Source organism: Canis lupus, chromosome X (genome assembly GCF_003254725.2).
Source record: "Canis lupus dingo isolate Sandy chromosome X, ASM325472v2, whole genome shotgun sequence".
Classification (NCBI taxonomy): domain Eukaryota; kingdom Metazoa; phylum Chordata; class Mammalia; order Carnivora; family Canidae; genus Canis; species Canis lupus.
In genome coordinates, this window is record NC_064281.1 from 19,383,879 (window position 1) to 19,398,505 (window position 14,627).

Genomic DNA, 14,627 nt, shown 5'->3' on the forward strand with positions numbered 1-14,627 from the left:
ACTGGCTTCTCCCTGATAAGCTCTTGGAGTCTTACAGGAAAATTCTGAGGCCTTTAGAAGAAGCTGTCAAGAGGCTTTGGGATATTCAGGCCCTAGGACTCCACGATTGAACCTTTCCAATGAAATAAGACTAAGGAGCCCAATCTCTTCATGGTTTGCCTAGGAAGTCACAGAAATCACCTAAGGTGTGAGCAGAAGTGTCTCAGCTCTGATCTGGATCCCAACCTTAGGGGAGGTGTCCAGGAAGAGTTTCCAGTACAGTAATAGGCAATGCCACTCACAGGCCCTCCACTCTGGGGAAATCCCTCAATTTAGAAACGGACAAATTCAGGTGACTCTTTTATGAGTCTGGAACAAAAAAGAAACGAAAAAGATTGCCCACTAGTCAAATAACCTAATCATGTTGAACAGTCTGTATTCATTTATGAACTCTCTCTCTCTCTAAACCCTGGATAGGACTCACAAGAAAGGAATGCAGGTTTATGGGAGTTCAGGACAAAGAAAGAGACTTCCAAACTGGGGGAGAGGAGATCAAGAAAGGTTTCCTGGGAAAAGGTACATGGCAAGACCATGTAACTTTGTAGAAGGCCTTTCACATCATGCCCAATGTAAGCTAAGGCCAACTGTGGCCCTTCTTGTCATGACTTTCAACCTGTCTAAACAGTGTTAACAAATCTTTTATTTTTTTCAGTGCTATATGAGAGAGACAGAGAACCTTTTTCAACTGGTAGCAAGACCCACAGGGACAGTGAGAGAGATCCAGGGCCCTCGAGAGAAATGATAGAGTTCAGGGTCAGTCGACACCAATGTGGGCCAGCTACAGAGTTGAAAGACCTGTAGTGGGATGATTCCAAACGCTGGAACAGGGGTGAGGCCCTTGGGGTCCTGGCCAGACACAAAGAACCTGGGAACAGCTGGAGTGCTCAGGTGAAAGGGGCTGAGGGAGAGCCAGACCTGTCTAGAGTCTAAGTCCCTAGGCCTTCAATGGGCAAGCTGGCATGGACACATACAAAAAAGCATCCTCCTTGTCCAAGTAGCCTTAACAAGCCTCCCACCTCGCCCCCTTGCTGCTCATTAAAGGTAAAATTTAGATCAGCACCAAAAGCCCTGGGCACACAGTCCTGACTGAAGTCCTGACAGTCCAAGAGGTACCCTGCAATCTCTGCCCACATTAACCAGAGTCAAGCGGGTCAAGCACTTAAACCGAGAAATGCTCTCCAAAGGAGGGCAAAGGGCTGGAAAGTAACGTGGAATCCTAAAGGCTAGCTTTCCGACTTGGGGCTACCCCAGACCACACCCCTGATGAGCAAAGAGAAAGGAATTTCAAGGGAACACCCAACTTCCTCCCTTAAAGTGCCGCTCCGCTTTTAACCTCAAACTCTGCTCCAGAAGCCTTTAAAAGGTGGGGGTCGCGGCGCCCCCCCCAAGCCCAATGGCACCCGTCCAGGCAGCAGGTGGTCGCCCCTTCTAACCCGGCCCCACTTTCTGCTCCAAACCATCGCATTAGTCCTCCCAGCTGGCGGCCTGCTCCTTCCGCCCGGACCCGCTAGCAGCCCGGAGCGAGGGCGTGGGCGACCCCAGGACCCCGCCTCGCCGCCTCCTGCTACCTACCGCAGCGCCAGCCGCCTCATGGCGCTCCACAGCCGCGAGCGCGCGCGATCCGAGACCCGGGCCTCGCGAGCCGGCCGGGGGGGCGGGGGGAAAGTCGAGGGAACCGAGAGCCGGAGAGCGCGAGCGCAAGCGCGGGACCAGACCTGCTCCCCACGACCGCACCCTCGCAGAGCGGCCGCCCGGGGGCGGAGCCTCGCTGCTCGGGGTGGGGGCTCGCGGCCGCCGGGGGTGGCACGCGGCGCCTGCAGCCGCTCCCATTGGCGGGAAGCCGGAGTTGGTCCCCACTCAATCAGCGCGCCGGGCCGGGCGTGTTGCTACGGGGAGGACCGGCCACTCCCCGCCACTATCGATTAAAGGCACCACGGCCAGAGAGTGACGTGGAGGCCAGGAGTCCTGGCGGCCAGTCTCCGTTTTCCCGCTGCGCCGAAGGCCGCGCAACCTTGACCCCCGCGTCTGTGGTTCTTGCCCTTCTGCTGCACGTCGGAATCTTCTGGGCGGCTTCCTGGAAGACTGATGCCTGAGCCCCACCCTCTGCGGATTCCGATATAGTCAGGAGTCTGGTCTGATCTTTAGAATGTCTAAGGGCGCCCGGAGGCGATGCTTATTATGTAAGCAAAGTTAGAAACCACTGCCCTAAAGGAAAAAATTGTTTCTGTTCTAATCTCAGCCTGCCCCCTAGTGTTTGAAAGTTGGGAGATTTCTGGCTGGCCCGGAGATATTCAAGGCCAGAGAGTTAATGTGATTTTACTGTACAACCCGATTCTCCATTTCATTCCACGAATTCCGTTTGCAGTAAACCAGATGCTGTTGTGGATGGTGGGGATGCAACAAAATAGACAAAAATCCCTCCCTTGGGGGCTTACCTTAGAGAGAAGAAAAACAAATCAACAAGTTACCAAATAACCTAATTTCCAACATGGTAAAGCAGTCTAAAGGAGAATCCAAACAAGATAATGAGAGAGGATCTTTACAGAATAAACACAAGTCTTGCTTTGCCCCTGAAGATGTTTCTTTCCTAGAAGGCAGGGACCAAACTATGCTTTTCTGATACGTCATGCTTAGTAAAAATGTGTCCATTTTAATTAAGCTGATTTTTTTTAAATCACATCACAAATTACAAATGGAACATGGTCTTTGGCTTTGGCTTTCCTCTCTACCTAACTTTTATCAGCCCTGCATCCTGAAGACTCTTCTTTCTGGATGAGCCTGCAGGGACCTCTCTTCCATTTTTGTTCGTACTGTGTACCTTTTCATGTGCTCACTTCGGCAGCACATATACATACTGTCTGTACCTTTTCAGTGATGGTTTTGTTACATTTTGTGTCACCTATACTTTTTAATACTCTACCACACCTAACACAGTACAATAAATATTTTATTGAATTACATTATTTTTTAGTTTTTACTTTTAGTTAAAGCAATGTTAGGTTCAGAGAGAAAATTAAAAAGATAATTTTTTCAGGTTACAAAGATAGTATAATAATGGATAGGAACAATTTATAATTTTTGGGCAATCAAGTCACCTTCCAAAAGACACCTTTTCATCAGCATATAAATGGTGTCAAATGAGCCAGAACAGCTGAAACCAGGGACTCATTACTATAAAGATGCCCTCTCTCCATCCCTTATCTTCACTTCCCTCTGCACACTGGCCTCATTCTTTTTTCTATATATAATATCTTTCTCCACATAGCAAAAGAAGTTCCTGATCTTTACATCTTATAACCATAGCCACATGCATAAAGACTGACCCAAATTTCTGTCTCAAAAATTCTTGAGGGAAAAGGGGTTGAGAAGTATAAGCTTTCCATTTTAAAATTAATAAGCCACAGAGATGAAAACTTCAACATAAGAAATATAGTCAATATTTTAATAACTTTGTATGGTGACAGATGGTGACCACACTTACGGTAACCACTGAGTAATGTACAGAATTGCAGAATCAATACGTTGTATGTCTGAAACTAATATAACATTTTATGTCAATTAGACTTCAATGAAAAAAAAAGTCCTGAGAAGGGATTCACTGGCCCAAGTGGGATCAGGCTCGCACCCTTGGACACACCCCAGGTCAACTGTGGCAGCAGGGCAAGGTCATATGATTGGCCCGTGTGACTTACCAGGAATCCCCTCAGCCAGAACCGTGGTCAAGTGCTCAATCACAATCTCTAACATGGCTATTTCTAACAGTAACTACATAGTTTAGGGAAATAGAGCACTTCTTAGAAAAAGCAGTGCTGAGAAACCAACCCCATAGATGTCTACTACAGATGTAATTTAAACAGGAAAAAAAATCCTATCACTTAACCCACTTACCTCAATTCTTACCTCACAGAACCCCTGTTAAACCCAGCTAGCCCAGCATTCATCCACATGTCCAATTTTCTCAAATAGCACATACATAAAATTCTTAAAACGGGCACATGGGCAGCTCAGTCTGTTAAGCGTCTGCCTTTGGCCCAGGTCACGGTCCTGAGATCAAGCCCCACATTGGGCTCCTGGCTCAGTGCAGAGCCTGCTTCTCCCTCTCCCTCTGCTCTTCCCCACCACTTATGCTCACTCTCTCTAGTGTAGTCTCTCTCTCTCTCTCTCTAATAAATAAACTCTTAATAAATAAATTATTAAAACAGCTTAGCAACCCTGATTTCTATGTGTGCATTGTTATAAGGCATATGTGTTATACTGAATTGTAGGTAGCAGGGATAAAAGGCAAAGTAGTCAAAAATCAGACCAGGAAACATCCAACAGTTGTACAGTGATGAGATCACTGTCCTTAAGTAACAGATTCTCCACCCCACCTTTTTGTTTCCTGTTATGCTCCATTAGTTCTATTTTGATTTGGTGTCAGGGTAACAGAGATAGTATCTAAAAAAAATCAAGCATTGATTTTTACATAAGATATTATCAAGATACATAAGATATTATCAAGGTCACTATTACAAGTAGAAGAATAAAATCAAACAGCACAACTGAAAACCTTGTCTGCTCAGTCAAGTAATACGAGTGAAAAGTATCTAGTAACCATCTTTCCTTGGGCTATTGAACCATATAAGCTTTTGGATATCTAACTTGGGTAGAGTAAGTTTTTGGAAAACTATGTCATCAACTTTCAAACAAACTGATTCTTGCTATGATTTCAATCAGGATCTAGAAATTACTTTTTAAAAAGTAGTTTTATTTCCCAGATTATAGATATTACACAGAGGGATCCAGAATTGGGAGGTGGAGGAGGAAACAATGGGAAAGTGTTTTTCTCCCAAACCTTAAAGAAAAAACTGGAAAGACTAGTGAGCTGTTACATGAAAGTGTTTAGTATTATGTCCACTTGCCCCAAGAGTAGCAAAACTCAGTGATTTTTATCAATTTCCCTACCTTCCCTCAGTTCTACTTTATGACTACTCATCAAATCCAAGTGTTGAAAGGTTCATGTCTTTAATGGTCTCCTTTTCCTCTAACAATTTCCTCTTGCTTAAAAATAGCAAATGCTTAAAACATGTACTATTGGTGATTTGGTGTCAGAGGGCCTCCTTAGGATAGGACATCTTTCAGGGTGTCATCTTCAATAAAAATGCTTCTTTCAATAAGAGGGAGCTTAAACAGTACAAGTTCAATGGTGTCTCCCCTGCCAATGCCTAACCTTCTGATCATTCTTCACCGTCATGCCTCCCCTCTCTCCCACCTCATCCACTTTCACTAACAAATTCAGTTCTCTTCGATTTATTCCTCATTCTACACTCTATTTCTCTCTATTCTCCTGCCCAGTCACTTTCCATATTTCCTCATACCACCTCCAAGTGCTGTCATCCCAGCTGAGAAATAGAGCCTCCAGTTACTCCAGGATAGCCTGTTCAGCTGGGCCAGTATAGAAGCCAATTTTGCCATTCCTCGGGCAAGGAAAACCATCAAGTACCTCTGATACAATATAGCTGCACTAGGACACACTAACCACGAAGGGAACAAAGCTGTAAACATATTTCACTCTCTTTGCAAAAGCTCATGCTTCAGAGTGCATGCAAGCTTTTAAAACTTACTTTACAGTAAGAATGTGCATATTTCATATATGCTAAAATCATGCCAGCTGCTTGAATTCATAAAACATGCTTTGGGGTATAAATTTGTATTTTGTGCTTTTGGGAGATGAGCCACACAAAAACAGGGTGGTGCCAGTAGTATTAATTTACTTTATCTTTAGAAACACTGACGTTACTCTAGCTGGTTCATCTTTCTGTGTGGTATTTATAGGATTGTTAGACTGCTTTGTTTGGTTTATATAAGGAACTAACTAGCACATTGCACAAGACACCACATATGGCTTCTGTTTGGCCTCATCTGTGGAGGGAGGAAAGATCCTTATTTTACTCCTTCAAAGTGCCCATTTCTTCCTTGACTCTAGTTCCTACTATTACCCACAATTCCTCAGTCCTTGTGTATTACTCAGGCTCCTCCATCTCCCTCACCCTGGCCCTGGCAGCTCTCACAATACTTCCCTGAAGAGATATATGGTCAGAGATAGAGACAGAGACAGAGACAGAGGCAGAGAGAGAGAAGGAGGAGGAGGAGGAGGAGAGGATGGGGGAGGAGGAAAACGGGAGACAAGAAAGAGATAAGAGAGAGACACACATACTCTGAGAGCTTGAGTTTGATTAGAGGGCATATTCAAGGTCCCCAATAGTACCAAGATCCAGCATTGGGACACGAGAGAAACAGTGATACCCACAGAAAGCTCAAATTAAAAACTTCAGTGACTGGAGCTGCTCCATCTCTAACTGAAGTCTGTGCTTCCCATCTGGGACGATAAGGATTGAGCAACACTGTAGGTGGCAGGTGAGGGAGTGGATGAGAGGAAATTAGGGGTTCTCTGTTGATGGGGCATATCCAGGAGGCTCAGAATACTGTTGAGTCATTCCTGAACCAAGAGCCCCACTGAGGCCAAGATGTTTGGGGCGCAGCCTCCCCTCAGCTGCAGCTGACCTGCAAATTCTCTGCATTCCAAACAAGCCAGCCCCCCCACAAGAGAATTAACATCAGCCAGACTCAGTCCCCACCCGTTCTTGAGCTTTCCCTCCCTAGCACTGACACCACCACCATCTCAGTCTCCTCCCCCTCGTGACTCCCCACTTCCTCCTTCAACACCACAGATGCCCACAGAGATTCGATGACATTTGAGAGATTAAGAATACAGAGATGTAGAAGGCACAGTCCCGGACCAGGAGAAGCCAACAGCCTGAGAGAGGGAGAGAGAGGAACATGGAAACAAATCAGTATAACTGTATAACATTAACTCTAATAGAGGAAGATGCAAAGCTCCCCTGATACAGCAAGAATGACTTATTTCTGGACAATGTGATTTGGACAGTATTTCCTCACCCAATATTAGTTTCCTATAGTTGCTATCACTAATTTACCACACACTTGGTGGCTTAAAACAGCACAAATTTAGTATCTTACAGTTCTGAAAGTCAGAAGTCTGAAACAGCTTTCGCTGGGCTAAAATTAAGATATTGGCAGAGTGGTGCTTTTTTCCTGGAAGCTCTAAGAGAGAATCCATTTTCTTGCTCTTTCCAACTTCTAGAGGGCACTTGTACCACTTGACCCAGGGCTTCTTTCCACCCTATCTGAAGCCAGCAACATTGCACCTCTCTGTGCCTTTCTTCCATAGCCACATCTTCCTCTGACTCTTCCACATTTAATGACTTGTATGATTACATTGGACCCACCAGGATAATCTCCCTATCTTAATGTCAGCTGATGAGCAACCTTAATTCCCCTTTGCCATGTAACCTAAAATATTGACACATTCTGGGATTTAGGATGGAGACATTTTTGGAAGGCCATGATTCTGCCTATATATATGGAGAGAGAGAGAGAGAGAGAGAGACAGAGAGAGAGAGAGAGAGAGAGAGAGAGAGAGAATTTCTATACACAGACACACACACACACCCCAACCTGAGTTCCATACACATTCCTCCCTGCCCGCCCCACTGTATAGCAGCACCTGTCCTTCCTCCTGCTGATTAAGGGCAATTACCCCTGACAAGAATGTGACTCCTTGGCCACAGGAATCCAAAGCCCTGCCAGTAGCCATACTTGTAGTTCAGTGAGACCCTTGCTGTGTCCATTGGCAAGAATGTGACCCTATGTGGAACAGAACCTCAAACTCTGCAGAGCCCAGAGTAGCAGGCTGAGAAAGCATAAAGTCCCCCAGTGGGTCATTATGGTAATAGTAATTGAGGGTACTCCTGCTTCTGCCCTTTGGTTCCCAGACTTCCCTATTTTTCCTAAAAGAGGCACAGTGCCACTCAGAGGTCTCTCAGTCAGAGCCTGTGGTACGTAGAATCCTAAGATGGTTCCCTTGATTCCCACTCCCTCATATCCATGTCCCTCTTCTTCAGTGTGGGGAGAACCTGTGAATATGATGGATGTTGCTCCCATGATTGGGTTATGGTATAAAGCCAACATAAGGGGCACCTGGATGGCTCAGTCAGTTAAGCGTCTGCCTTCGGCTCAGGTCATGATCTCAGGGTCATGGGATTGAGCCCCATGTCAGGCTCCCTGATCAGCAAGGAGCCTGCTTCTCCCTGTCCTTCTGCCTCTCCCCCTGCTTGTTCGTTCTCTCTCCTCCCCGCCCCCCCCCCCCCCCCGCCGTCAAATAAATAAAAATAAAATCTTAAAAAAAAAAGCATAAGGCATTTTGCAGATGCAATTAAGGCCCCAATCAGTTTGACTCTCAAAAAGGAGAGTATCTTGAGTGGGCCTGACTTAATCAGGTTAGTCCTTAAAATATTTCCTTGGAGTCTTTGGCCTTCCTTGAAGATAGGGAGTCTCCTGCTGGCTTTGAAGAAGCAAGCCACCATGAGTTCTACATCTGCAAGAAAAAGAATTGTAACAACAACCACCTGAGCTCAGAAAAGGACCTGTGCCTCAGATAAGACCCCAACCCTGGCTGACACCTTGAGTACAGCCTTGTGAGACCCTGAACAGAGGCCCCAACTAAAACACGACCAGACTCTTCACCACAGAAACTGAGTCAATAAATGTATGTTGTGCAGGCTGCTAAGTTTGTGGTACTTTGTGACTCAGCAATAGAACTTTATATCTTGAATTTTTATACCTGAATTTTCCTTAGGCTTGTGATCTTATTGGTCAAGTTTGTCTGTAATTCTCCAATTTCTCTTTGAACTCTGACCCTGTCCCATAAAGAGTTTGCTTCTTCCCTCTTTCCTCTTCTCTCAGCCTCTTATCGGAACCAACTACAACTCAGTTCTAGGGATGGCTTCTTATAGTCTGAGCTAGAGAAAGTAAAGATATGAACTTGAGGAATTTTTCAGATGGAACTCTAGCTCTGATTCTTTAAAAATTATCCATAGAGGGCAGCCTGGGTGGCTCAGCGGTTTAGCGCCACCTTCAGCCCAGTGTGTGGTCCTGGAGACCTGGGATCGAGTCCCGCGTCCGGCTCCCAGCATGGAGCCTGCTTCTCCCTCTGCCTGTGTCTATGCCTCTCTCTGTGTGTCTCTCATGAATAAATAAATTTTAACAAATAAAAAAATAAAAATTATCCGTAGATGAATGGATAAAGAAGTGGTATTTATACACAATGGAATATTAATCAGCCATCAAAAGAATGAAATCTTGTCATTTGCAACAACATGGATGGAGCTAGAGAATATTATGTTAAGCTAAATAAGTCAGTCAGAGAAAGACAAATACCATATGATTTCACTTTTATATAGAATTTAAGAAATACATCAAATAAGCGAAGGGAAAAAGAGAAAGACAAACCAAGAAATAGACTCTTAATTATAGAGAACAAACTGATGGTTATCAGAGGGGAGGTGGGTGGGGGGATCGGTGAAACAGGGATTAAGGAGGGCACTTATGATGAGCATGGGCTGTTGTATGGAAGCTTTGAATTACTACATTGTACACCTGAAACTTATATGTATGTTAACTAACTGGAATTTAAATAGAAACTCGGGGGGACGCCTGGGCGGCTCAGTGGTTTAGTGCCTGCCTTCGGCCCAGGGTGTGATCCTGGAGTCCCGGGATCAAGTCCCACATCAGGTTTCCTGTGTGGAGCCTGCTTCTCTCTCTCTCTCATGAATAAATAAATAAAATATTTTCAAAAAGAAAGAAACTTGGGGCACCTGGGTGCTCTGCTGTCAAATCTGAATCTTGATTTGAGCTCGAGTCTTGATCTCAGGGTCCTGAGTTCAAGTTGCACGTTGGGCTCCCTGCCGGGTATGGAGCCTACTTAAAATAAATACTTTTAAAAATAATCAATAGAGCCAATATATTAATTAAATCCATTTATTGAGCACCTATTATATGCCAGATGCTGTGCTGGGTAGTGAGGCTATAGAGATCAAACAGGGAGAGCTCATGACCTCCAGGAATTCACTGTCCAGGAAGAAACAAATGGAAATGTAGTCAAATGTGCTGTGGTAATTATTCCAATGAATAACGTGCCACAAGATCTCAGTAAATAATGCATTCTGCTGAAATGGAATGCTGTAGGAGTCCTGGTGAGGTGACAGGATAGTGGCCTGGAAAGCCACAGAGAGGAAGTGACATATGAGAGAGTTCTTCCCTTAGAGGAAAGGACACTAAATGATCCAAATTGAATTTTCCAGTCTCATAACTACACCCCTTATAAAAAGGCTAAGAAAGCTTTCCAAGAAATAAAAGGGGACAATGCTATCTGGCCTTCTAATTCACGTTATCACACATACCTGGCTACTTAAAGTACGTCATTTGGATTAAAGGCACCCACGGAAACTGGCCAGGTACCATTGCTCATTTCCTGGCAGGAGAGTTCCTGAGTGACCAACCCAAATAAATCTTGTGCTAGAGGCAACTGCTCAGTGGAAGGGAAGTGCATAAGCAAAACATCCGTTTTCACTACATTCTCAGAGGACTTAGGTCTACGGCTTGGAAGATGTCTCTCTCTCTCTCTCTCTCTCTCTCTCTCTCTCTCTCTCTCTCTCGGATGGTTCTGAGCCAAGCCCCAGCTTCCTGAAGGGGAGTCACTGTTTGCTAACATCAACTTTAACCCTGGGTAGACATATCTCCAAACCATCTCCTCCACATGTCATGTTTGTTCAAGTAAAGACCCACATATCAAGTGCCAATTTGACAAGAGAAACTCAGCTTCATGCTGGACCCACAGGAGTGAGAACAGCAGTTGCTGCCACAGAGGGGCTCATGTCTGACTGCCTGACTCATTTCACAGATGAGGAAACTGAGGCTCTGAACTTTCTGGTTTCTTTCTCTGGTCTGTTCATGCTATGTTCCCTTTGCCAAGTACTTTCCACTCTTTATGGACCTAACTGAAGCCCTATGTCTAAGAGGATTTCCTGACTCCTGTAAATCATCATTAACTTTTAATTGCTCTAAACTTCCATTTTATTAAGTCTGAATCTGACAATTTATCACTTAATTATACTTTGCTTTGTATTATTTCTTCAATGACTTGAAGTGTCCATCATGGTACTCCAAAGATGTAGTAGGCTTTTTAAAATTTATGTTTTTTATTTATTTATTTGAGAGAGAGCTCAAGCATGAGCAGGAGGGAGGGGCAGAGGGATAGGGAGAAGCAGACTCCTTGCTCAGCAGGGAGCCCTATGACTATAGGGAAGATGACAAAGACAACAACGACGATGAAGACAACGAAGATGCAGGCTTCGATCCCAGGACTCTGAAAGGATGAACTGGGCTGAGGCAGACACTAAACTGACTAAGCCACCCAGGCACCCCTATAGTAAGCTTTGTGAAGGCAGGAGTCATCTGTGGTTTTTTTGAGTCATCTTTTTTATCTTTTATTTTTTTAATATTTTATTTATTTATTTATGACAGACAGAGAGAGACAGGCAGAGGGAGAAGCAGACTGTGCAGGGAGAGACTGCACACTCAATCCCGGGTCTCCAGGACCACACCCTGGGCTGAAGGCGGCGCTAAACCGCTGGGCCACCGGGGCTGCCCTGAGTCATCTTTTAAATTTTGAGCCTGGGCAAATAGTTAATTCTTTAAAAAAAATTTATTTACTCGGGATCCCTGGGTGGCGCAGCAGTTTGGCGCCTGCCTTTGGCCCAGGGCGTGATCCTGGAGACCCGGGATCGAATCCCACATCAGGCTCCCGGCGCATGGAGCCTGCTTCTCCCTCTGCCTATGTCTCTGCGCCTCTCTCTCTGTGACTATCATAAATAAAAAAAAAAAAAAAAAAAAAAAAAAAAAAAATTTATTTACTTATTTGGTGGGGTGGGGGCAGAGGGAGATGGAAAGAGAAACTCTAAGCAGACTCCGAGCTGAGCTGGATGCTAGGCTCTATCACAACCCTGAGATCATGACCTAAACAGAAACCAAGAGTCGGATGCTTAACTGACTGCATGACCCAGGTGTCCCTGAGCACACAGTTAATTCCCAATACCTAGTTAAGATTTAAGTGATCAGAAGATGTAAACATTCCTCTTGAGGAGGCTAGTAATGGAGGGAAAGGAACTATAAGCAATGCTCCCACCTTCAAAGGCTAGTTTGATCTAATCCAGCCTTTAAAAACCAGCCAGACTGAGCTTTTAGCATCATCCATAAGAGCATAGCATAAAAACAAAAGGATCCACATTATAGATCATATTCAGAGTCCAAATTAAAGATGGGGACTATCACAGTGAGAAAAAAAGATGACTGACTGTAGGAGAGAACAATGTAATCTGTGATAAACGTCAACCTCAAAAGCCACCCTCCCCAGCATCATAAATTCAATCTAATCAATTATCCATGCATTAATCTAAACCCTTTGAGATGTTTTTTTATTTTTTTTTATTTTTTATTTTTTTAAATTTTTTTTTTATTTATTTATGATAGGCACACAGTGAGAGAGAGAGAGGCAGAGACACAGGCAGAGGGAGAAGCAGGCTCCATGCACCGGGAGCCCGATGTGGGATTCGATCCCGGGTCTCCAGGATCGCGCCCTGGGCCAAAGGCAGGCGCCAAACCGCTGCGCCACCCAGGGATCCCCCGAGATGTTTTTTTAAATGAAAACTTTTCTTATTACTGTAAAGGGTTATTTTTTTCTGCACCCCCCTCATCACCCCCACGACCCCTGCCCCATCCCCACCCCTATTCTTGGAGTCTGGCGCCTCCTACGAAAGCTTGATTAACAGAAAAGGACATTTAGTAGGAAAAGAGACAGCGACTCTTTGTAGCATTATAATGCCTGAGAGCACATGAATGTTGGCAGTGGGAAAGGTCTGATTTTTTTACAGCTTATCCTTTCTGAGGGAGGACCATGATAAGGACTTCTTTCTTTTCTTCCCTCTTCTAATGACTTGAAGGATTCAAACCCCAGTAAATCCTCAATCCTTTTCTACTCTCTTGGCCTGTCTCATCGAGAAGGAACTGGATGACTGACACCCACTAAGGAGACAAAGTCCAAAAGGCTGGGTTTTCTTTATGGACTGGGAAAATACAACTCCCCTACTTTCTTCTCCTTTCTTGTGGGAAGGCCAGAGTGGACGTTTTGGTCTGGTGCTTTGCATCTATATTCTTTTCTCCTGTGACAGCAGAATTTCCCCCTAGTACTTCAGCAGAAGCCAACCCCCCACCCCCACCCCCACACACACTAGGTTCTTCTGAAAAGGAAAGACAAAGCAAATCAAAAGTCCCCTATCATGAGCAGCTTATTTCCCACGTGCCTATATGGGACAAAGGCTGTTCACATTTGTATATCTTCCCTTCCATCCTATAGTCAGCCAGAACTTGGCACATTATAGGAAGGCATCTGTGATCTCTTTGGAAGAAGTCCAGAGAACTCCTAAGGGAGAAAAGAGTCTCACTAGTAGAGCCAGAAAAACTTGTCCAGAGTCTTGAGGGTTCGGTCTTATTTACTGCTGTGGCTCCTACATCTGGCACAATGCCTAATATACTGTAATTTAATTATATAATAATATGGATTGGCCAAATGACTAAAAAAGCAGTATGATAGCTACCACATATTGACTACTTATCTCAGTGCCTAACATAATGAAAATTCATGATGAATTCAACTGTGAAGAAATAGTAACAAGGACAGTATTATTTATTGAGCACTTACTGCTCAGTTATCTTATTTAATCCTTACAACAACCATAGGAGATTGGTATTCCCATTTTATAGATAAAGATATTGGGGTAAAAAGATATTAAATATCTTTCCCCAAAAATCAAAATGGCTAGCAAGTGATAGCTAGCAAGCATTTCCCCAATAGTTATTACCAGATATGGAGTAGTGATGTCCTTCTCCACCAGAGAGCGTGGTCTTATACCCCAGACTTGCCCAGAAAAACATGATATGGGTAGATATGGAGAAGTAGTCTCATGATCCCAGGCATGTATAACAGCAATCACTGCTAGATTCAGGCAATTCTGCAGAGTCAGGGGAACCAAACTGGGAAATGAGAAATTATCTAAAAACCTAGATGATCACGGGGCCTCAAATGATAATCCTCAAGTTCCCCTCTCATGTGTATATTCAGCATTTTCCAGGTCTTTAGCTGATATTTCTCCCTTTCTGATTAGTTTCCCTGTGTGTAAAAAGGTATTCTATTTATTTTTACTTTGGTAAATTATAAAGTAACAACACATGGTTCTAGTTTAATTGATGGGTTATTATCAAATGGCTCCCCAACATACCGCAAAATGTCCTGAAATTTGTCTTTTCAGAATCCTATCTCTGAATGTTAATTTTCCTAAACTAGGATTCTTTTCTATCTCAGGCCAGTAAATAAGGAAACTCTATTTCTACTTCTTTCCACTGTGCTAGGCAAAAATAGATTCAGAACTTATTACTATTTCACTGGATCTGAGTCTGTCTCATTTATTGGCTGGATCCTTACACACATATCATCCTTATCCACCCCCTGGTCCTGTCCACCATGATGTGGTGATGTAAGTGATGAAGGGACAAAAGCAAGCATGAAATTCAAAACCAAAATGATAAGTATATAAGCTGGTACTGGCTACAGGGCCCTTATTTTCTGCAACTGG

General features: G+C 44.2%; 1 protein-coding gene across 4 annotated transcripts in view; it reads right to left on the reverse strand.

The window, feature by feature from the left end:
- Positions 1–14,627, reverse strand: part of ACOT9 (acyl-CoA thioesterase 9) — an 89,871-nt gene that overhangs the window by 46,407 nt on the left and 28,837 nt on the right. For 2 of the 4 annotated variants that reach the window (XM_025438655.3, XM_025438648.3), the window contains exon 1: positions 1,612–1,806. The exons of 1 other annotated variant lie outside the window; for it this stretch is intronic. In XM_025438655.3, coding sequence (XP_025294440.1) covers positions 1,612–1,631 — 20 coding nt within the window. In that variant the 5' untranslated portion in view covers positions 1,632–1,806. Of the gene's footprint in view, positions 1–1,611; positions 1,809–14,627 lie in introns of those variants that run through there. One more of the 4 variants, XM_025438660.3, reaches the window with a different exon arrangement.